We start from the raw sequence: 23,376 nt of genomic DNA on the forward strand, positions 1-23,376 counted from the left end.
ACCTGAGGGCTACAGTACTAGACAGGTGTGCAGAGACGCAGCCAGAGCAGTGATTTGTATACATCACCTCTGGGCTCCAAGTTTAACCCTTTATTCATTTAAGCCTTCATGTCTGAGCCAAAAGTTCCCAGAAATGCCGATTCACTATTAAAGAACAGAAACCTGTGCACTGCTACTTTAAAAGTAAATGATTTACGTTTAAAACGGTTAAAACATTCAGTGCATCTCAGAAATTAACTTTTCGATCTACAAGTCAGAGCAAGCAGTGCAACTCAGTAGGTGGTCTGTTTCATAGTCCAGTTTTCGAGACAAGTTCATGTCCCTCTTCAAAACAACCCAAGACTCAGATGAAACCCCAGACACACAGAGACACTTTTCCACATTCCCTGGATGACTCCGCAAACCCATACCTCTGGAATTGACTCATGTGCTGGCCAGGAGACAAACAAAGCGACTCGACTATACACGTGCAGGAGCGAGGCCTGTTATTATGGGCAATTAGAGCTGCTGTTATTTAGGCCACAAGTCAAAAAGGCTGGAGAAAATGACTGAAGATATCAGTGTCAGTAATTATTACAGAGCAGGCTGCTTTCAGTCAACGATGCCTGATGATATTTGTCTTGTTTAAACCAGAAAAAGGTCAGCGCAAGACGGAGCATAGCAGCCAAAGGTGTGTGTGTGAATGTAAATACCATTAGGAGCACAGGTAGCATTTGCATGCAGGGTTACTAGGGGAAGTAAGGGAGGTACAGGGGGTAGGATGAGGGTGAGGTGTGGCATCCTGGATCGCTTTACCACAGTGTGCACACACACCCACACACGTTCAGACACACACACACACACGCTCAGACAGCCACTGTCTGAATGGCAGGTGATGGGGCAGGTGCTCTCCAGACATACAGTTGTGGGGGGAGGGAGGAAGTGTGAGGAGGGAAGTGTCGACCTGAAGTATATACCTGTGAGTGTTATCAGCAGACATGCAGAGTCAAACCAAATGTACAGGAGTTTACAGGATTGTAAAAACAAAAACGCCCGCCTTTGTTTTCCAATTTGATGACAATCTAAAATATATTATTACAAATCACCAATCATACTGGGGATCTCCAGTCTGTGATACAGAACAGTAAAAGAGTTCAAAGTCCTGACTCATGCCGTATGCTGGTTCACACCTTACAAACAGTCAGCTGGTGCGTTTGAGTCAGACATACAACAGTAAATCAAAAACACAGCTATCTAAATGTGCTCCAGCCAAAATTTGCAGCTTTCAGAGAATCAGCAGCAGCAGCTTCAGCCATATGACGATACACTTACTCATCAGGACTGATGACGTCCCCTCATCTCACCTGCTCACTGTTCAATATATGTTAAGAATAGGTCTGGACAGTGATAATCTTTCTTAAATGTAGGTCACAATCACCACTGTAAGTAGAAAAAAAAATGGAGCAGATTTCTTTTACAGGATTAAAAATTAAACCCTGGCTGCTGAATGTCGTCATTGCTTTGTTTTTTCTCTCAGAAAGCCTCATCAACAACTTGACCAGATGGCGATGAGAGAATGAACCTATAGAGTGAGACAGCATGAAAGAAAACCCAAACTACTGTGTAGTACCCACACCCACACACACACACACACACACTGATCCGTGCACAGGCCACAGTTAAGAACCGAGTCTTAAGCTAAAATGTGTGTGAGTGTGTGTGTGCACTGTGGCGCCAAGCTTCAGCCATGTACAGTTTTTAACAACCTCTCATCCAACATACTCCAGACATGCACTTACCTGCCCTGCTCTGCAACAGCTCATTGCTGCACTGTCACCATCACACACTGCACTGCCCTGACAGCAGCAGGCAGCGGATAAACGAATATAAAAAGATGCGCTTAAGTTGGATGTTTGCTACTTTTGTAATGAGGAGAAGCAAAGACAACTGTACAACTGCCAACTTTCCCTGCAACACTCATGCATATGCTGAAGAAGAGCCTCATTTATTAAAGGACGCGTTTGTTGAGTAGACAAAAACAAAAGTCCAGATAACTCATCTCACTGTGGCACTGTCTCCTGTTTCCACAGACTCACTATCTTCAGGGTATTTCGCTGACACATGCGTGCAGTTCACCTGGCAAACTGCTGCACACCACTACTTTGCCCATGATGCACCGCACAACTTGCACTTTTATGCAAATAAACATGGCTCAACTTTCTTGGAGCATTTTGAGAAATGAAGTTGAGAGAAGTCATGATGTCTGCATACACTCTTTAGCTCTTTAGTGTGTACAGAAACCATGTCTGTGATTTTCAGTACTGTACCTCATTGATGATTTAGCAGTCTAGTGCGTGTGCTGGCTGGTGACCAGCAACAGTGTGTGAATCCAGGCCATCCCAGGGTCAGACTGAGACACTCTTCTATCCATTGCTGCCTTGTGTTCCTCCTGGCTTCTTTCCTCTCTTTTCCCTCCTTCAGCTTCTTCTTTACTGTTTTCTTTGAACTCAGCTCAGACTTTTCAGCATCTGTGCTCTCCTGCCTGAATCTTCTCGTCCTTCTCGTTCTCCTGCTCCTTGAGAAAACAAAAACAGGTTGAAAACGGCCACCACTTGCTGCTCTCAGAGCTACTTACAATGCAGATCCCCTCTCTAAGCTCCTCTGCTCTGCCTTCCCTCTCCTTCCCTTGTCCTCCCTCCCTCCCGCCCTCCCACCTTCTCTCTCTCTGCTACTGTTGGGGAAGTGCTCTCTCATTTTCTCTTTCTCCTCCCACTCTCTCGCCCTTGCTCTGGCTCTAATAGTTATTTAGTGTCTCATTTCAGCACCTGCTTTGAGACACACAGAGACAGAGAGGAGGGAGTGACAGAGTTGGACAGAACAATGTTGTTCCTCCATTGGATTGTGTACAAAGATTGAATAAATGTATTAATAGATATGTGTTACCTCCTCAGGACCTTCTCTGGCATAAACACAGACCTCGTCAGGACCAAGTTTGATTTTAAGTTAAAGTTATGGTAAGATATTAACTAGTAATGGTTAAGGTTTGGGATAATATTTTATTTAGTTTATCCAAATGAATGGAAGTAGAAAAGAAAAACTGCACAAACGATTGAATACACTCATCTTTTTTCATTGCTCCCTGGACGCTGCTGTATTCATCACTTTCACTCATCAAACATGAAAACAGTGGGTGGTGGTTTACCAAGCCACAGCACTTTCACCATGAAGTAGTGGGTGACTAATTATTATAATTATTATATATGATATAATATTATCCATCCATCCATCATCTACCGCTTTATCCTCCACGTGAGGGTTGTGAGGGGCGCTGTGTCAATCTCAGCTGACACAGGTTGCCATCACAGGGACACACATGGAGACAAACGACCATCCACGCTCACACTCACACCTAGTGTTCAGTTTTATATAATATTATATATAGAACATATATAATATTCTCCTTAATTTAAAAAAAAAGGGTACGATACGTAAGATACTATATAGGATGCATTTCCTCTTTACACTACATAAGTTACACTAATTGATGCTCTTAATATCAACTTATAAAATGATTATATGTGATGTTAAATAGGGTTTACATAGTGACAAGTTCACACAAAGGATACCAGTGTTGCACTGCATGGTTAATGTCACAGTTTAATTGATTAGGACCAAATGCACTCTGGAATAGTGTGAAATTCAACTCTTTTGGTGTCACTTTCACAATGAGTTGTTTTAAACGGACTATTTTAGTGTTATATTAAGGCTACACAATTTATTGGGCAATCAGATTAATCTGCTAAAGCCCTAGTATTTTTTGTTCAGTGTCCGTGAAGAGAGGGGAAAAAAAATCTGTGGATATATTTTTGGAAAATTCAGCAGACACTATCAGCTCAGTGTGTTTTTCTAAACTGATGTAATAAAAGGCTCAAGGCTCAATCCAATGTATTTATTCAAGATTATTTTGTTTTATTATTGCAAGGCTCTGGTTCTACAACATTAAGGGTCTTGAGATATGTCATTTGTTTATTTAATGTATTCCCTTTTAAAGCTTTTTGGAGTTTCCACTGGAGTTTGAAATATTGTTCTGTGAGTGTGGAGCATGGATTTGTGAAGACTCACTGAATGTGACTGCTGTAACAAAATCATAATAAAGAAAACACTACCGTTGTAAATGCTGAGTCACCATTTCAAACTAAATACTTATGTGCTGACATTGTGATCATCTAATTTGGGTTTGGTTTGGTTCAGTTTTATTTTAATTTATTTAACTCCTTGATGCTTTTATTTTTGCTTTGTGTATCTAGTGTGCAGCACTTTGAGAGATTTTGTATCTGTAAATACATATAAATGAACTTTGTGGTTATACTTTACTTCTCATCCATTTATGCATAATTGTACACAAATAGACACATAATCTTAATGTCATACATACAATAATATTCTCGTGTGCCATGTTGCAGGGTCTGCTTCACCTTCGCTGATTGAGACGTTTTATGGCCCGAGCATGTGAGCGCCTCCCTTCATATCCCAGTGCACAGTGAGTGGGTGAGCCGGTGTCCACAGCACATACCTGTGCACGCTGACAAGTACTAACTCACTCTTCCTGCAGGCCATGGCAGAGGAACGCGCGGCAATCATAACAATCATTATATGAAAAAGGCAAAGAGAGAGGAAGGGAGGGGAAAAAGATTGTGTATTTAAAAAAGGAGATAAGGATGAATTAAGACAGACAGAGAGAGGAGAGAAGGGTGATATAGAGAGGAAAAAGGAAGCGGGGAGACGAAATAAAAGTCAGGAGCTGCCCAAGGCCACAGCCATTTATGAGAATGTGAGGGAGGAGGGAGAGGAAGAGAGAAATCATTAACGAACACCTGTCTGTTTCTGACTCCTAATAAATCAGCGTCCTGCAGCTCTGCCTGCCTCCTGTGTGGTGAAGGCTATACTGTACATCCTGAGGTGAGATGGAGAGAAGAAGAAAGTGGAGAAGGCAGATTTATACCTACAGCACAGCGACTACAATATCCCCCCCCCCCCCCCCCGTATAGTATACACACCAGCATTTCAGATTCCCACACTGAGGAGGCTTTCACGTCCATCAAACTAGATTTATTTTGGTTTTAAAGTTCTAAACAGCTCACACACAAAATATCTCTCATGACATGATACGTGTGTTTTTACTCCAGTGCAGCACTGTACTTCAACAAACCCTTCACACATACAAACACTGTGCGGATTCAAGTAAAAAGACAGACATGCTCAGCATTCATTACAGTAAACATGAACAGTATACAGCATGTGCATAGCACCCAACATACTGCATACACTGCAGATGTAGGTGTAGATTTTTGCATATTTTAACCTCACAGTCACAGCAACAGATAACCTCGATAACAACAACAACAGAACTGTCACCTCACAATCACAGCCTACTCAAGATTTGATTAAAAAGGTGTGTTTTGGTCAATTTACACAGTCTCCGTGAGCAAAGGTACACTTTAAGTCCAAGTCTACGCTGATCAGAGAAAGAAAACACACACTTTGAAGGCTCTGTTGATTTCATGAAGCTCGTCAGTTTTACCCGTTGTGCGGAGTACTCGTCAGTCTTTCAGCCTTTTGTTTATTGTTGTCTCTCTCACTGTGGAAAAGCTCTGTGAACAATGAAGACTGTGCTACTAACAGGAGGTGTAGAGCGTTCACCACGCAGACAGAGACCAAGCCACAGGCCAATAATATCACATGAGAGCAGTCACTGCATCTTTAAAATAGACAGATTTCCCCCTTTCTTAAGTTCCCATTTCAAATAATAGCCTTCCAATTCCCTGAATAATATTATTATGTAATAATACTGTATGTTTATCATCAGGTTATTTTTTGTCCAGTTTTACAAAGAGTCTCAGTAACGTATTAAAAAACACTTCATTGCTGTAGTTTAGAAGAAAACATTTTTAACAAATCCACCCATCCATTCCTTGTATAGTGTATTGATATATGTGCATATTTTTTTTTATCTGTGATGACCAAGACGCAGATATTCTCTAACACAGTTGCTGCTCTGTTGTTGATGATTTGAGGTCTGAGCAAATCTAATGATTTGATCGCGGAGATTTCATGCAAAAATATGAATACAAATTTTGCTCCTGGGATGCCAGATACCCAAAATAACACCTCCACGATTGCTATCACACTGTGCATGATGTACTATGTTAATGGAGCGTGACCTACGCTAACAGTCAGGATGCCTGAGCCTCTGCCATATTTCCCATTTTAAAAATCATATAGCATTTCTATAAAATAACTTTAAAATAATGCTTAAATAAACGCTGACTCAACCAAACAAGGTCTTTAGCTCTAGTTTGAACACAACAAACTACTGACATGGATGTGGTGTCATCGTGGTAGATATATAGTAATTTGACTTTAGAGAATGTTGCATTTTATCTAAACATTTTATTAATATACACTGTGCATTTAAGCGTATACATTTGGTTTATACTGATGTATCATCCATATGAATTGATGTCAACACAAATAATAGAGTCAATGGACTTATTTTAACATTTAGCCTCGACAATGCTGGAAAAAAAGCAACTAAATTTATCAATTCCTTTTTTGATTGGGCACTGATTGTAAATGAATATACAATAAGTCATAGATTGTACACTTTTGTAAAATGTATTCTCCAAGTTTTAGGCCAGTTTAACAGCCTCCATCACAAACCCGTTTATCTGTGCAGTGATATGTATTAGAAAAGTGAGCTATAATCCCAGTGCAAAGCCCGTATTCCACTCAGGTGAAAAGTTCACCCATTATCCCAGATGCAGAGTCTTTTACCATCTTCACTCCTTTTCCATGATGCAGATCTAACTCATGTTTCCAGAGGACGCGTCGCTTGCTTCAGGGGAGGCAGTAGCAGTTGAGTTTGGACATGGAAGGAATGGGGAAAGAGAGGAGAGACTTCCGTCAGACCAACTACTGTACATACTGTGAGGTATGAGGGTGAAAAAAGCTGACAGTATTTAATACTGTCTTTGCTGCGACATGCTACTGAAATACAGCCTGCAATCCTGATACTACTACACTATACACTGGTCATATATGTGACATGGACAGGAAAAAAAATACTTTGGTGACAGTGTTTTATGACGTGTTGTTTATTTAAGACTTTTCTTTTCAAGACTGAGATTAGAGTCGATGACCCAGTGTCAACCTGTGTGTTATACAGTATGTAAAGCTGGAGTCACCATGGGTTCTGTCTAATCTCAGTCTAATCAGCATAAAAACTGGAGACAAGGAGAATACAAGGAGAATCCACTGGCCTGGTTCTATCCAAAAGCAACTAATTAGAACCTATAATAACCGACAACTTCTATATATAGAATATATATATATATGTGTATAGAAGTTATATAGATAGAATATATATTCTATAAATATTATATATATATATATAATAGTTATAGATATTCTACCTATATAACTTCTACATACTTCTATATTCCTTAAAATGTAGTAGTATATTCCTTAAAAAATAAATATAAAAAAAAAAAGGATATACTCTCACAACAGACTAACTAGATAAGGCTTTATAGGTCCAGTGTGTAAGAATTAGTGACACCTAATGGTGATGCTGCTGATTGTAACAAATAATAATAACCATGTTTCCATCATGATACAGTTCAGTTTGGAACAGTACGGTACAGTTTGGAACAGTAAAGCCCTCGGTCAGGCTTGCGTTTTTACCGAAAACAGTAGCTTTACTTGGTAGGTGGGATGTGGGCTGTGCCCATCAGCCCCGTCAGTGAGGAACGAATACTGTGCTGGTGCGCCGCTGACAATAACATCAAACACAACGCAACAGACAACAATGGAGGACATCCAGCAGCTCGTGTTTTTCTTTTCTGCTTAGTTTGTGGCCGTAAAACTTGTATGAGAATAGATTGCGGGCGTTGAAGAAACACGGTCACAAGGGAGTGGGTGACCCCAAGGGAAGCGTACCAAAAAATGGAACGGTTGGGGGTGGTTATTTTGGTACTATTTGCACCTGTCCACTTGGTGGAAACATGGCTAGAGAGGGCTTTGTAAGACTGAATAAAAAAAAATATTCTTATTTTTATGTAACACTTATACAAACAGTAATGCATATTCAATTTCTGCCAAATAATCCCCCTAAAAGTTACAGAATTCAACTCACTTACATGTGTGCAGTTGTTCATACTCACCTTTCCTCCACCAGCAACACTGACGACATGAGACACATGACAACAGCATGAGTCAGAGCACAGGGACACACACACACACACACACACAGAGAGAGAGATGAGGATGAACTTTTGTCTCCTGTAATAATGTTACTATAACAGAGTGAACCTCTGAGATTTGACAGAGGCTGTATTTAAACCTCTACTGTTTACTTCCTGTTTACATCCTGCTTCCCCCCCCCCCCCCCCCCCCCCCAAGGAAATATTTTCTGTTGCACATTAACATTTTTATTTACAGAGGAAATAACAGCGGACATCAGCCATCAGTCGATGGATAGAATCAAATTAAAACGACTCGGATCCCACACAATGTATTTAATGATCGCGTTGTGTGCAGTGTAGCAAGTTTATGGCAGCTGGCCGAGCCGCAGGTGCTTTGCAAATGCTCTGTGGGGGTGTGTTGACGGGTGAGGAGAGCTTTTAAACACCTTTAAAATGTGGAATTTATTTATGAGACTCAACAGAGACGCTTTAACGCAGAGTGTGACCTGTGATCACCTGTGTGAGAAACACACATTACTGGGTGCAGAATAATTTTGATAAAAATCAATTATAATCAAAAATTTGCTAAACTGGCTAAAACTGTGAGATGCGCGAATTATATAATCAACTATAATCATGCTTTGAGCAGCATGGACAATATCTGCTTGACATTATATTTGTGGTCTCAGGAGATATATTCAAATGTGTACATCAGAATAGAACATCTCCCGTCTTTTCCATAATGTCCTGGTCAAACACAGACGCACTGTCAGCGTTCAGAGACTGATCCCACTGAGATGCACCACAGAGCGTCACAGGAAGTCATTCCTGCCTGTGGAGCTCCACCCTCACTGTGTCAGACACTCTGAGTCAATAGAAAATGACTGTAATTACTGCTGTGCCAGAACCACTCAGCATAAATATCCCCGTGCAATATACATGTCCACTGTACTTTTGTTTGTAATTGTGCTGCATTTGCATGTACCCTCAGTACCAATGTAGTTGCACATTTCACTGTCAGTTCTGTCTCAATGCAAAAACTCTTGTGCTACACTTACATGTACATATTAGGTTATACACAGTTCACCAATTTATGTTCAAAACATTGTATTTTGTTACTTTTATTCACTATTATTAATATCTTAGTTAATAACCTGCCCACTGCTCCTGCTCCCAGCATGTGTGTGTTCACCACTGTGTGTAATGAGGATGGGTTGAATACAGAGGCCAAATTCACTAGCACTAATTGGTGTGTGTGTGCAAAAAAAAATAATATTTCATATCTTAGTTTTCTCCGTGCTTGTTTGGAGTAGCTTTAACGAAAGCAATATCACCCCCAGGGATCAATAAAGTATTTCTGATTCTGATTCTGATCTAATAGAAACATCTTCAGTCAAAGGGTATCTGACATTGTATCTCAAGTATTTCTAACATTTCTGATCCTTTCCATAAATGTTAAATTACAGATACATAGTTGGGATTCATCATTTAATGTATGTTGCACGGCGTATGTGGGTGTGTGTGTGTGTCCCATGTTCTACTGACCTGGGCTAGAAGTGCCTACAGAGGCAGAGGCGGCCCTTCGTTTTCGACTCACCAACAGTGCCTCCTGGTTCTCAGCCAGAGCTTGCTTGGCAAGGTAGTGCTCCCTCTTAATCTTCACCTCGAGGGACTCGGGGACATCAGGTACGATCCAGTCGATGGCTCGCAGCACAAAGAAAACCACGTGCTGGAGGAAAAGAGAGTCGAAGACATTAGACAGTCACATCAGACGAGGAAACTTGAGTAAAAACTAATTGAGAGAAATTCATGTACGAATTATAGTGACTGCTAGACAGCAAACATTTCAGAAAAATGGGTCAGACAGATGAACTTTGAAAGACGGAGCAAAGAAGACGAAGGGTAGAAGAAGAAAAAAAACAAATGAATAACCTGAAAAAATTCAATAGATAGGGGACAGAAAAGTCACAGAAAATAATTGGAATGGAAAAGGTAAAACATACAGTAAATATACAAAAAAAGGAATGGATGGACAATTACTGAAATAGGACAAATACAAAACAAAAATAGAAACAAAGCAGCTTCCTCATACCTCAAAAGCAATGATAAAACCAAGTCTGACAGCCAGCAGCTCCCAGTAGAACAGCGTGTAGTTTCCATTGTTGTCTCTGTATGCTTTATATCTGGAAAAAGGCAAACACTTAATATGTAACTGTTTAATGACTTGCATGCGTGTGTGTGTGTGATATGCAGCAGAACAAATATCAGTTGCAACACTACCCTCTGTTGGTCACATCTGTGATCTGAAACTACTCTGTTATTATTATGATTTTTATCAGGAATATGATTAATTATATTCATGTGTTCTCTTGTTTGTTTTGATGTAATAATGTACCTGTGTGACATTATCAAGGTTTTTGTTGTTGTTGTTGTTGTTGCTGTTGCATTAGACTGCTCCACATCCTGATTGCGGTTGTGACTGTGGTGCAACACTCACCCGGGTAGCTCTGCAGCATTGGCACACTGTGTGTGTGTGTGTGTGTGTGTGTGTGGTGTGTGTGTGTGTGTGTGTGTGTGTGTGTGTGTGTGTGTGTGTGTGTGTGTGTGAGCGTGTGTGTGTGTGTGTGTGTGTGTGTGTGTGTGTGTATTATTCAGATTGTTCAAGAATTTTGATAAAACTGACTGAAAATGAAATTTTCACATGAATTTTAAAGGACTCATATTATACCCTATTTCTACAAGTTAACCTAGTTCCCTGGTGTCCTAATGAACATGTCTGTGACATGCTTTGGTCAAAATACCTTAAAGATGAAGCACCACAGCAGTTCAATCACCCTGCCAACACAGCCCTGTTCAGAGCTCTCGGTTTTGAGAGTGTCTCTTTTAATACAAATGAAACTACGTCAGCATCACTGAGGCGGAGCAGTTAGTATTTGGAAAAGCGATCACTTGCCGACTATAGCCGGCACAATGCCGTCATACATAAAATGTGTCCAATGGACACGTAAATCCTCTGAGGCTAGAAGTTTGTGTAGAACACTCCGCGGACTTCCGCTCTTTCAGATACTATTGCCCGCGTCTGCACTGTTGCGTTTTTTAGGGACAAAGCGGAGCTCCGTGAGACAACAATTCGAGGAATGCCTCATCGTGACGTCACAATGAGTGACAAAGTCAACTTTTTGTTTCATCTCCTGTACTTAGATTGAGGCGGACCACAAAAACATGAGTGAGTCATCTTTTTTCACACTTTGCCTACTCATAGGCCCTCCAGAGTCCCAAATATAAGTATTAAAGGTGCATTATGTAATAATTCTAAAGCAACTGGCCATAAAATCCTCCTAATATGTCACAGAGACAGAGATTATTCCAGAGAGGAATAATGTCCATATAACAAACTGAACTCACCAACAACAACAGTACAGCCAAAATATTTGCATTAAAAAAAAATATTTTACAGACTCCAAATCATCAACCAATCATTGCAGTCAGGAGAGTCTCAGCTGCCGAGCAACCACGGGTTGCCAGGTACGTCAGAAAACGAAACCTAAAAGACCTCGTTATTTTGAATTTGAATGTAGTAACCGTTTTTGGCCACATTCTTACATATGGCACCTTTAAAATTATTAAAAAGTTGATTTTGAGTAATATGTCCCCTTCAAACCAGTGCATGTTTCTTCACTCTCACATGGATGGACTGACACAATCTGCAAACAACATACCTGCACATCGAGTACTTTGTGTAGTTCAGTGGGGCGTAAGACAAGGAGAAATTGACGTATCCATCGAGATCATTGTCAAACTTGTACTGGTAGAGTAGCCGAGGTAAAAACTCGGACGTGAAGGCGATTAGAAAGGCCTGAATGAGGAAAAAATAACGTAAAGGCTTTTAACATGGTCACTGTTATGCTTTGGTACACGTTGACGTCTTGTGAAGATGTTGTCAGTCGTCTCACATTGGCAATAACAGACAAGTGTGACAGAGCCTCCAGTATGTTGAACCACACTCCGATGTTCTGTGCTCGCTCAGCCACCGGCCTCCGATACTCGCACACAAACTTGTGAGAATCCAGACGGATTTCCACCCAGTTGTTGAGGAGGGCGAAGAGTGGAGCGAGCGGGAAAGCAGCCACGAAGATGGTAATGAACCCAAATTGCAGCACTGCAACACAACAGCATTTTAATTTGTGCATTATACACAATGGACAGTTTAAACATGAAGTTCCAGGCACTCACCCATCTCTAGATACTCTTCAAAGAGGCCTTCACACTCCACCAGCTGGTAGTCTTCCTCCCAGCGCCGAAAATCACGGGATTTCTTACTTCCCAGCACCTTGGACAAAGTCCTTTTCTGTTGCCAGGCCTTAACTTTACTGACAGAGCAGAGAAACAGACATGATGTAAAATACACATATAGAAAATAGAGGAGATTTTACAGTCAACTAGGGGAACTCAGAGGTCAGGCTGATTGATAAAACAACATATCTGGAGCTGGCAGAGATAATGATATTTTTTTAAGTGTACATATTTTACACTTATGTCACACCGCCTTTTCTTTTCTGAATTTTCAGGGGTCCGATCTCTGGCTTTGCTAGTCCAGATTGCAAGACACTTAACCCCAAATTGCTCCTAATTACTGTTTCAGTCACATGTGATAAACATGTGACAGAAGAACCACTGAAAGTAGTTTAACTGTAGTTTAAAACAATCTTTTCTAGTCTGATTGGTCATCAAGACTAGAAAAGCCCTATACATTTCACTGGCATTGAAGATTTCCCTTTAACATCGTGGATTTATTTACAGCTGCTATTAAAGTAAAATATCTCTGAGACTTAATCCTAGTAGATTATGACCTTGTACCTGGTGTCTTAGTAGCTGTTTGTTACTTCGCGCTAACAAAGGTCTGCCTTGAAGAGTTTGATTTACACTGAGAGAATGAAACATGCTAAAAGTTAAGACAATTAATGCTCACACTGGTTTGACAAAAATCAAGAGTTTAACAGATTTACTCAAAGGCAGATAACCTCTCAGATTTTGGTACATGTTGAGTAAGTGTGCAAATCCAGAGAGGAAGATATCACCACCCGAATGAAGCCCTTCTATTGTTGAGTTCAGATAAAGCCAGTGTTAAGTAGTCCGGAGTGTAAATCCTGTGGGCTGTGCTCCTCAAAGGAGTTGGGCTCTAAATCTGGATGCAGCATCAGTGCAGAAGAAAACAAACCTCAGCACTTAGCTACCATCAACCATTTAATCTGTCTAACAGCTTCTATTTGGGGACCAGTAAAAAGATCTGCATTACATGCAGCAGATAATGATGTGATCATGTTCATGTACAACACATAATATCACATTTACACTGATAAAAAATGGCAAAAAAAACAAAAAAAACACCAGGAATCACTGCATTGTAGCGCCACTGGTGGTCAAAAACTTGAGTGACAATATCTGTCTGAATATCTGCTACATGTTTTGTTTACTACAGCACTCTGTAACCTGATTCTGCTCTATTGTCTGGACACACACACACACACACACACACACACACACACACACACACACACACACACACACACACACACACACACACACACACACACACACACACACACACACACACACACACACACACACACACACACACACACACACACACACACACACAGTGTGCCAATGCTGCAGAGCTACCCGGGTGAGTGTTGCACCACAGTCACAACCGCAATCAGGATGTGGAGCAGTCTAATGCAACAGCAACAACAACAACAACAACAAAAACCTTGATAATGTCACACAGGTACATTATTACATCAAAACAAACAAGAGAACACATGAATATAATTAATCATATTCCTGATAAAAATCAAAGAGCAGTAATGCCAATTACTAAATATTTCTATTAGTAGTGAACATTTGTTTGATCTATTCATACTGGAACATGAGTGAAATACGAACATACGGGATAATGAACTCCTGGATGTTGTTGATGAGCTGCTTTCCCACCATAATAATGAAAAGTTGTTCAGCCAATTCAATGAGACACCCCCCAGGACCACACTGCAATATGAACACATACACACACAGATAAGAAAGCATAACTGGTGGAGCATATTTATATCTTCTCATTGATTGGATAACAACAACCAACAGAATATCTTCATTTATTAATCAAGGGGCAAAGAAGGGACTCACATCTTCATTTCTCATTCCAAACAAGGTCCCATAGTTGGTGGGATAACCCACAAACCTGTGCACAAGGAAACATAAGACTATTTCATCTCCTATTGGTAAAATGTTTCTTACCTGTGCCTCTGCTAACTCATCATGTCTCACCTTCCTTTAAAGAAAGCCACATAGAAAGGAGAAGAGTAGAAGTTGACGAACTGGAAGATGAACACCTTGAAGATGAAGGCGTTGTCATACTGGGTTTGTGTTCTGTGCATCTCTGCCACAAAGAAAACAAGGACACACAGTGGTACACACATTAAACCACACGGAATCAAATGTGCTGGTTGCCTTTCTCTCAGAAAAGACGCTCTGATGTGTGGAAAAAAAATAATTTTCTCTCGGTGAAAGAGCAGAAGAAACATTATCTGTTCATTATCTGGTCTAGATATGAATGCAGAGGTTTGAGGTGTTACAGAGCACTAATGTATCTTACCCCATTTAGTGAGCTGCTCAGCTAAAGCAGTGTAGACCCGTCCCATCAACAGAATGAGGCCCAGATTCACAATACTGCTGGCGATGTTGGCTATGGTGCCTGCCTGATAACGACAACACACGTGCCATTAATGCTCACTTGACACAAACAGACACACAAACGCAAAGAACACTGGGCCATCAGAGAAGCTATTTGACACACAGAACTGGACTAGGCTAGAGTCCAAATGTCACAACACCCTGTGTAGCTCTGATATACGTACCTCTGTACGCAGGACAGGGCTGCCAGTGTGGAACATCATCACGCTGATGATACCGCGGCACATGACCACCGTCACCAGGAAGATCATCACCACAGACAGCTGAGAGGAAAGACACGGAGGATAATAATCACAGAACTTTACGACAACTCTGTGAATTCTGTTCTCCGCGAGCTTCAGAAGATGTTCGCCTTTGATTGTTCCATATCATAGTGTTTATGAAAGTGCCATGTGAGGTGAAACTGAGTTCAGCTTCAAAAGCCTGCAATAAATTAATTTGCCTAATTAAAAACTAACTAATTATATCATCCCACGGTCCGTCTGTCTGTTTGTTTGTGCTTCTGCACTTGCACTTGCCACTATGACCAGCAGAGGGCGCCGGAGGCTTGTTGCGTAAATGGGGTGAAGTCTGCCATCTCTGATTGCCTTGTTAGATCATGGTCCCAACTCCAGCCCACGAAATACCATTGGTTTCACAGTTTCTAATCAAGGATATATTGTATTATTTTCATGGTGTAATTAAAGGCCCAGTTTGTTCTCTCTCCCTTACCCTGGATTTGAAAAAATAAATGATTGATAGGCTTTAATTTGATACAAGCCATGTCTACAGTTGGTTTCTAGATCAGTAATATCAGTAATCATGGATACTGTACTACACCATTGACCCCTACTGACTGAATGTGCAGCAATTTTGAACACAATTATTATATCAAGATTGAGCCCTTTGGGGCCATTTGGGTTATTTGACCTGGATTCATTTGGAGAATAAAATTCAGTTTTAATTCTCAGCTCAAACAAATGAAGACTCTTCACAAAACCAAGTATAGTGAAACTGATAATAACGGGTAAGAAAAGGAGACCAGGTTGATTGGGTACAGAGCACTTACGTGATCTGACCATGAAGTAAAATTAAAATCACATCATCATACCTCAGAAAAGACATAAAAGATATATTTCTGATCGATTCCCACCATGAAAAGTATTGAGAAAGGCACACAGAAAAACATCCTTCTTCCCCAAATATACATTGTGCAATAATTTTAGTGAACTGAAGGTCAAACACAGCACAGGAACTGACAGTCTCACCATCATGATGATGACCATGGAGCCAGTGAACATGCGGGACAGTCTGGTCTTTTCTGGAAAGTATGGCTCTTTGACCCCAGTCACTGGATTTTCCTCCATAGTTGGAGCCATTGCTGCAAACTCTGGCCGAGGACGTTCCTGAGGGTAAAAACACACAGAGATAACATCAGGATTCACTTATCACTGAGTTTCTAAGAGAAGTCCAGGTCAGACAGTATTTCTCTCCAGAGGTGAGTAAGATACTTTTTTTAGCAGTGTTGTACTGTAATAACTAATCCTATGTCCTTTGGAAAATTAGCTTGTTTTGTTGTGTGTGAACAAACTACTGTTTGCATCACTGTGCAGACCTGGGATCTCCAGACATAATAAGAACCATAATGTGTTTGTAGCCACAGGCAAGTAAAGAAGGATAATGAGACCTCTTCTTCATGGAAGTCCATGCAGTCCCAGTGATGGGCCAGGGTGGACATCTTTCTTTTCCAGTACTCCAGAAAGGTTACAGCCCAGAAGGACATGAAGACACTGAAGAGGACTGTACCTGGGTGGTCAAATAAGTAGCCCAGCTGCAATGCAGAAAGTGGCAGTGGAGCCAAACATCACCTCTTACTCTATATTCTGAATTATGACTGTAAATACTTGTTTGTAATAGGAGAGTTCTTCACCTTGGCCATGGTGCAGATCTCAGACATGTTCCAGGCCTTGCATGTGTTACAGAGAGGACACATCAGATAACTGGCTCCGCTGGTACAGATCTCCTGACTGATGAAGACAAATGGACACAGATTATAATCACACACGAGAGAAACGTGTAATTACTGCTTACAACACGGGCCGGCGTTTCAGAATTCAGAGTCATGGAGCAACTGGTTTTTTACAGAAACAGAGATACCATTAACATCTATTCAGGGACTGAGTGAATTACAGCAACATTAATGTCTTCTGCACTCACACACATCCTGCGTATATTAAATCAAGGATGAGTGAAAATAGCATAAAGGTGTTGAAATCACGCTTCAAAAGCTTCCTGGTAGGGATTACAGCTCCTGTACATTATGTATGTTCCACAGAATGAGAGAAAACTGCTTGACTAGGAGGCTAACGGGAGAAGTTTTAATTCTAATAATATTTATATTATTATTAATATTTTAATATATTTAATTCCCCTCCAGACAATTCCAGGAAAACATCAGAACTCTGGAGCTTAAAATGTCTTCAAGCAGCTTTAGAGATTTGCTGAAACCCACATAACACAGTATCTGGTGCATAAATAAAAGCTTGGATTCACGAAGAAATGTTTACCATCTTAACTTTAGTAATGGGGAGATAAGTGTGCACTAAAAGTCTATTATCACATAAGATGGCTGCAGCTTATTATCGATGGAGACTGCTCTCCATCCACTCACCGCTAATCAGCGGTTTTAATCTGCAGCGTGAACTAATGAAACTCGTGAAGCTGAGACTTGTACAGACTCGTCTTCCTTTCTCTGTCCTGAACCCTCCTTGTTTCTTCATAATGGAATGCAAAAAACAACAACAGGGGAACCACAGAAAGAGACTGATAACAAAAGAAAACAGATGGTAAGACACAAATATTAGACGCACACTTGAAAATAGAGAACCCACAGTGCTGCAAGTAATGCGTACGATCTAAAGACATTTTGGGTGTAGGTGCAGACACAATAATACCAGATTAGACAGAACTCACCTGCTAAACTACTATCACTAAAATTAGCTCTATAATTAGCTACTTGTATATACTTAAGGTAAGGGTCTTGCTGTATGGAGGCTGCCATTTTGCTCTGCCGTGTTTCTACAGCATCTCGAAACAGCAGGAAAAACCAGCCACAGTTTGCGTTTCACGTTATGAGGCAGACGGTTACTATGCAAATGAAGAAGAACTACATGCTTTTTGTTATGTGAAGGCCACCGTAGACCAGTCCCCTGATGCACAAGGGAAAGGTAGGGGTGAAAGGAGGAGTCATAAAGGTAATACAACATAATAATCGTAAAGGAGAAAGAGGCAGTCAGCTCATGCAACACACAGTATAACAAACTATCTATTACGATCTCTCTCTGAGAAATAAAGATATATACGAGTTGTTGTCTAGATATTCGCTATGATTCACTGTTATTGTTTTTGCTTCAGAAGATATCGCTAACTTGCAACAGTTGATATATCACACATTCAGTTATTGTTTGTTCTGCAGATTAAATAAATTCAAGAGCATTTTATGCCTTAATGATAAGAGCGAGGTGACAGGAAACAAAGAGGGACAGAAATGGAAAATGAGAAGATATGATTCAACTGCCCAAACACCTCTGCTGACAGAGGCATAACACCCTACACTTAATTAACTAAAAGATATGTATTGTTTGTGCAACTCTTCATTACTCCTAAATGTAGTATGTGTCCATGTGGACTCACGCTGGTGTGTTGGTGCCCATGGACATGACTCCAGACACAAAGACTAGGGTTCCAACCACTGCGGCCGGCAGCAGCCAGGCTGTGTAGAAACCTGCAGAGACATAGAGCTCCATTAAGGCCACAGCTCTCATTTGATGCCGGGGAATTAACAATTAAAATGCTGCACTGCTGTTTCATGCTGGAGTGTCCTTGATAACGAGGTTGGCATCACAGAAATGATATAATTGTAGTGCCTCAAGCTGTTTCTTGCATATGGAAAAAAGGAAAGCAAAGGGCAAAACAATCACAAACTGATTTCACAGCAAAATTCTCATTTAAAAAAAAAAAAAGTAAAACAAGGTTGTTATTGTTGAAGCCTGGACGACTGTGTTATACAGTATCATTTGTAATAGCTTTAAGATGCTGTAGTGTATTAACACCTAGATTTTCCAGATTATTAAAGGTGCCATATGTAAGAATGTGGCTAAAAACGGTTACTACATTCAAATTAAAAATACCGAGGTCTTCTAGGTTTGGTTTTCTGACGTAACTGGCAACCCGCGGTTGCTCGGCAGCTTAGACTCTACTGACTGCAACGATTGGTAGAAGGCGGTAGGTGGCGCCACATGCCAAAACATGATTTCAAAACATAAACATGATTTTCAGTCTGCAAAATATTTTTTTTAATGCAAATATTTTGTCTGTACTGTTGTTGTTGGTGAGTTCAGTTTGTTATATGAACATTATTCCTGAGTCTCTGTGACATATTTGGAGGATTTTATGGGCAGTTGCTTTAGATTTATTACATAATGCACCTTTAAACCAAATCATATGGTCTTTGTCATAGACATGTGCCAATTATTACAAGAGCAGAGACAAAACATCTACTTATTGACAATGGCAATTGTGACAATTATCTGCTGATGAAAGTGATTAGATGCAAGCAGATGAAAGCGGACATTGCCCTAAAAAGACAGTTACGCTAACTTTGAGTCTGTGTGTGGTCCATTCAGATAGATCAAATAAATGTAACAGTTGTTGATCACATGTGGTTAACGGAGTCTGGACATAATAGTAATTGAAAGTTCAATGCAATTCAATGATTCAAACTCAAATTAATTGGGATTCTTTAAACAATTATTACCATATTTGAATGAATTGATATTTTCCTATTGGCTTCTGTTCTCCAGTTTTACATTAAAACAAATGATATCTTCATGCGAAAGTTCATATATTTTATATTTACCCAGCCAGGCAAAGTAGAGTGCAATCTTCTCTCCGAAGTACTCCCTGATGTGATCCAGCGGCTGGTACTTGTACCACTTGCACCAGCGGGCCCAGTAGTGATAAAGAACCTGCCTCTGATTAAGTTTGTCAGGACTGATCTCATCCTTTGGAAGCTCAAAAGGGCCCTTTTGGAAAAAAAAAAAAAAAAAAAGAACATAAAATTAATTTTAAAAAAAGGGGGGTAAACAGACGTCAGATTACAGAGCAGATGAATGTAATGTGACCTCGTGCAGAGGGAAAGCTGCAGTGTAAGCCCCTTCATTTATCAGTCTGTCCACACCAACTTCAGCCCTCTTCTTTTTGCCGTAAACTGTCCTGGATAAGATCTCATACACCTGAAATGAAAAGTGCCTGTTCGATTAAATTAGCACTGAATACATGAAGCAGTGTACTGTAAACAAAAAACAACAACAACAAAAACAGCTCACAATTACTCACAACACGGTGTCTCTGTGTATTAGTGAAGTAGTTCTCGTGGTCATCACAGCCAAGGAATCTGTAAATACCACTTATACTCTTTATATGCTTTAACGCGACGTGAGCTGATTCTATTACTGACCACGGTCCAGCGGGGACGACTCACCTGCTCATCTTCGACTTGCGAAAGGCACATGTGTAATAGTCCAGTGGCCTGTTTGGCACCGACTCTGTCATTACATTTGGTATGCATAGTCTACTCAGAACCTGAGCAGATGTGTTCAAGTCCAGATGTGGCTGTGCCTAGAAGCCAAACAACACACACACACATACTGTATATATATATATATATATATTTATTTATATGCATATGTATACACACACACAAGTATAACGGTATATTATATACCTGCAATGGAGCTCTAAGACAGAGTTCTTCAGCACAACACACCATCACATCCCATGGCGCACTAAGTTTTAGAAAATGTATTGTTCTCTTTTCACTGGCTGTTTCCTCCTGAAAAGACAGACACGAGGCAAGAAGCAGGTGTCATGGTTGGAGTTTGAATTCACGACCATATGCATTATCAGAAATTTGACCTTCAGTACCTTTTCCATCAGCAACCCAGCACTCTCCAGATTCTGAACAAACTTCTCCCTCCACTGTGCCAACTGTGCCCTCCTTCGCTCAGACCTGCTGCTCTCCTCAGTGGGCACGACCTCCTCTTCCTCAGGGGGCACCTCGCTGTTCCCCTTCCCTCGCCGCTTCCTGCGCGAGCGAACCTCCCACACCAGAACAAAGTCTGAACCCAGATCAACGATAAAGAGCCAAAAAGATTAAATGGAGAAGTGACTCCAGTCATCCATCAGTGAGCTGCGTATTTGCCAACTGCTGACGCTGCCTACCAATTTTAGTTCTTCCATCTCTGAAGTAATTCCCCGGCTGTGGAACTTGCTCATTAATTTTTGTGTTCCAGTTGAGATGAATGGGATTGTCATTGTCCATATCATCATCAGCAGCTGTGGCTGAAAACTGAAAACATCCACAGCTTAGTTTTTTTTTCCTGTTTAATAGAGGCTGCAGGTTCTACTCCTGATATCAGCATGTACAGTACAAGAATGGTACAATCATTTCCTTTTGAAATGAATGATGAAATCCAGAGCCATCACACAGCATCATAAAAGCCTCTTCTTTGAAGTAATGAGCAAGATGAGAAAGTGATCACTGGCTTGAGAAGAATCTTTTCTACCCAAGAGTCATAACTGCACTAAAAGTTACTTGTTTTAATTTGAAATGCATAGTGTTTATGTGTATGTTTTACTGTTCTTCATATATTTCATACTGACAGATCCAACGTCATTGAAACTCTGTATTCTTTCAAAGCAGCAAAATCGTATCACCACAATATGTTGATGCAATAAATCAGATTTCATATTGTTGTCATGGAACAATCAAATCAACAAGAAACCTACATCCCTGTGATGTGTGAAGGAATGAGGGAGAGTTTGTGAGTAAGTGTGTACTTGTTTTCCAAGTTCAGGTGATTCCTGTATAAAAGTAGAACATACTGCAGCTTTATGAGGAAAGAGTAAAAACTCAAATGGAGTACTCACATATCTTGGTGGAATGAAGTCCCCATTCTGCAGACTCCCATAGCTGTCGGTGGTTGGTGCTTCACCCGTGTAGTCCAGATCCAGGAGGACCTCTCTGTCACCCTTCACCAGCTCCGAGCCCCTCCTCAGCATGGTGTGGCTGCACACATGAACACATGAAATTATATAAATGTCAATCATTATTATAAACGACTCCAAGCACACTGTGACGAGAAAGAACATAAAGAAGAGTTGATACCGTACCTCTGCCGTAGTGAAAACGAGTCTGCTGCTGCTGCTGAGGATTTGCAGCAAATGTGTGATTCCCTCCTTCTCTTCCTCTGATCTATCTCTGCATCTGTGTGGCTCCTCTGCCCCGCTGATAAATAGCAGGGAAATACTGTAATGGACGTGGCATTCAGGCAGCAGCAGCAGCAGCAGATACTTTGCTGCCAGTGTGAGTGGAAATGTACTTATGGACACACATTAGAGCGAACATCCCACTTCATAAATAATGCAGCAGTCAGTCAGGGGTTCAGTGGTCGGGGGGAACGAAGCCCGAGGACTCTACCATGCTCATTATGCAGAATAACATGAGGGGGAAATACTGGGTACCTCCCATCCACACACACACACACACACACACAAGCTTTTTGCAGATTTAATTTGATTGGGTTTGAAATGTCCACAAAATCAACATAAATTATGAATAGAGGAGAAACTCTAGGAGTTCTTTTTTTTGTATAAACGCAGACATCAGAGTAACCTCCACAAGCATCAGCACCGTAGGTGACATAATTTGTTTTCTCCAGCTTCTCTCCTCCCTTTCAGTTAACTGCAGTGCTGCAGTGAAGACACTGCTGGATGTACAAAAAAAAAAAAAAAAAAAGCATGAAGAGGTACAGAATGTCGGGAGCAAGATGGGGAAAAAAAACCATGTGGTGGGAGGAAGATCTGTGGCTGTCTGGGTGGTTCAAATTGCATTAGAAAGTGGGGGAACACTGCAAAGTAAATGTAAAACACACATTTTAACTGTTGAAATATTGTGTTCTGTTTGGACAAATTAAAGCCCAAATTTACCCTGAAATACAGAACTGCAAATACTAAGATTTATTACAAACATCCGCACATCTTCTCAGTTCTATTGTTTCAAATAAGATTTGAAGCATTTGTAAGACATTTGTACAAAAGAACACAGTGAGGGTTACATACACTTATATAAACAGGGACAGGAGTAACTGAAAAATAAAGATGCATTGAATTGAATTGAAGTGAAGTGAATAAAAAGGAGGCAAACGTGTATTATTTGGTGGATTGGAAGAAATACTGGATTTGGTGCAGTTTTTTTCTGTTGATTTTCTCCAGGAACACAAGCTGGAACTGTGCTTTTCTCTCTCATTTTAAATATCTATTTTACTTCCTCCAGCTCCGATGTTTCAAAGAGCTACAGCTCACA

At 40.6% G+C, this 23,376-nt stretch overlaps 1 protein-coding gene across 1 annotated transcript; it reads right to left on the reverse strand.

Moving 5' to 3' along the window:
• Positions 1-2,500: 2,500 nt before the first annotated feature.
• ano11 (anoctamin 11) lies at positions 2,501-22,073 on the reverse strand (the record flags this gene model as incomplete). The annotated part of the gene is made up of 25 exons (XM_083895420.1): positions 2,501-2,554; positions 7,741-7,810; positions 8,202-8,220; positions 9,768-9,951; positions 10,315-10,405; positions 11,942-12,078; positions 12,176-12,381; positions 12,456-12,592; positions 14,173-14,270; positions 14,406-14,460; positions 14,547-14,658; positions 14,875-14,977; positions 15,137-15,235; positions 16,220-16,357; positions 16,639-16,782; positions 16,882-16,978; positions 18,645-18,735; positions 19,870-20,035; positions 20,135-20,245; positions 20,349-20,406; positions 20,494-20,630; positions 20,737-20,844; positions 20,937-21,130; positions 21,234-21,360; positions 21,942-22,073. The coding sequence occupies 25 exons, from the start codon at positions 22,071-22,073 to the stop codon at positions 2,501-2,503; spliced, it is 2,868 nt and encodes a 955-aa protein (XP_083751546.1).
• Between the last annotated feature and the right edge of the window lie 1,303 nt (positions 22,074-23,376).

The sequence above is a fragment of the Microchirus variegatus genome (genome assembly GCF_963457635.1).
Source record: "Microchirus variegatus genome assembly, chromosome: 9".
NCBI classification, from domain to species: domain Eukaryota; kingdom Metazoa; phylum Chordata; class Actinopteri; order Pleuronectiformes; family Soleidae; genus Microchirus; species Microchirus variegatus.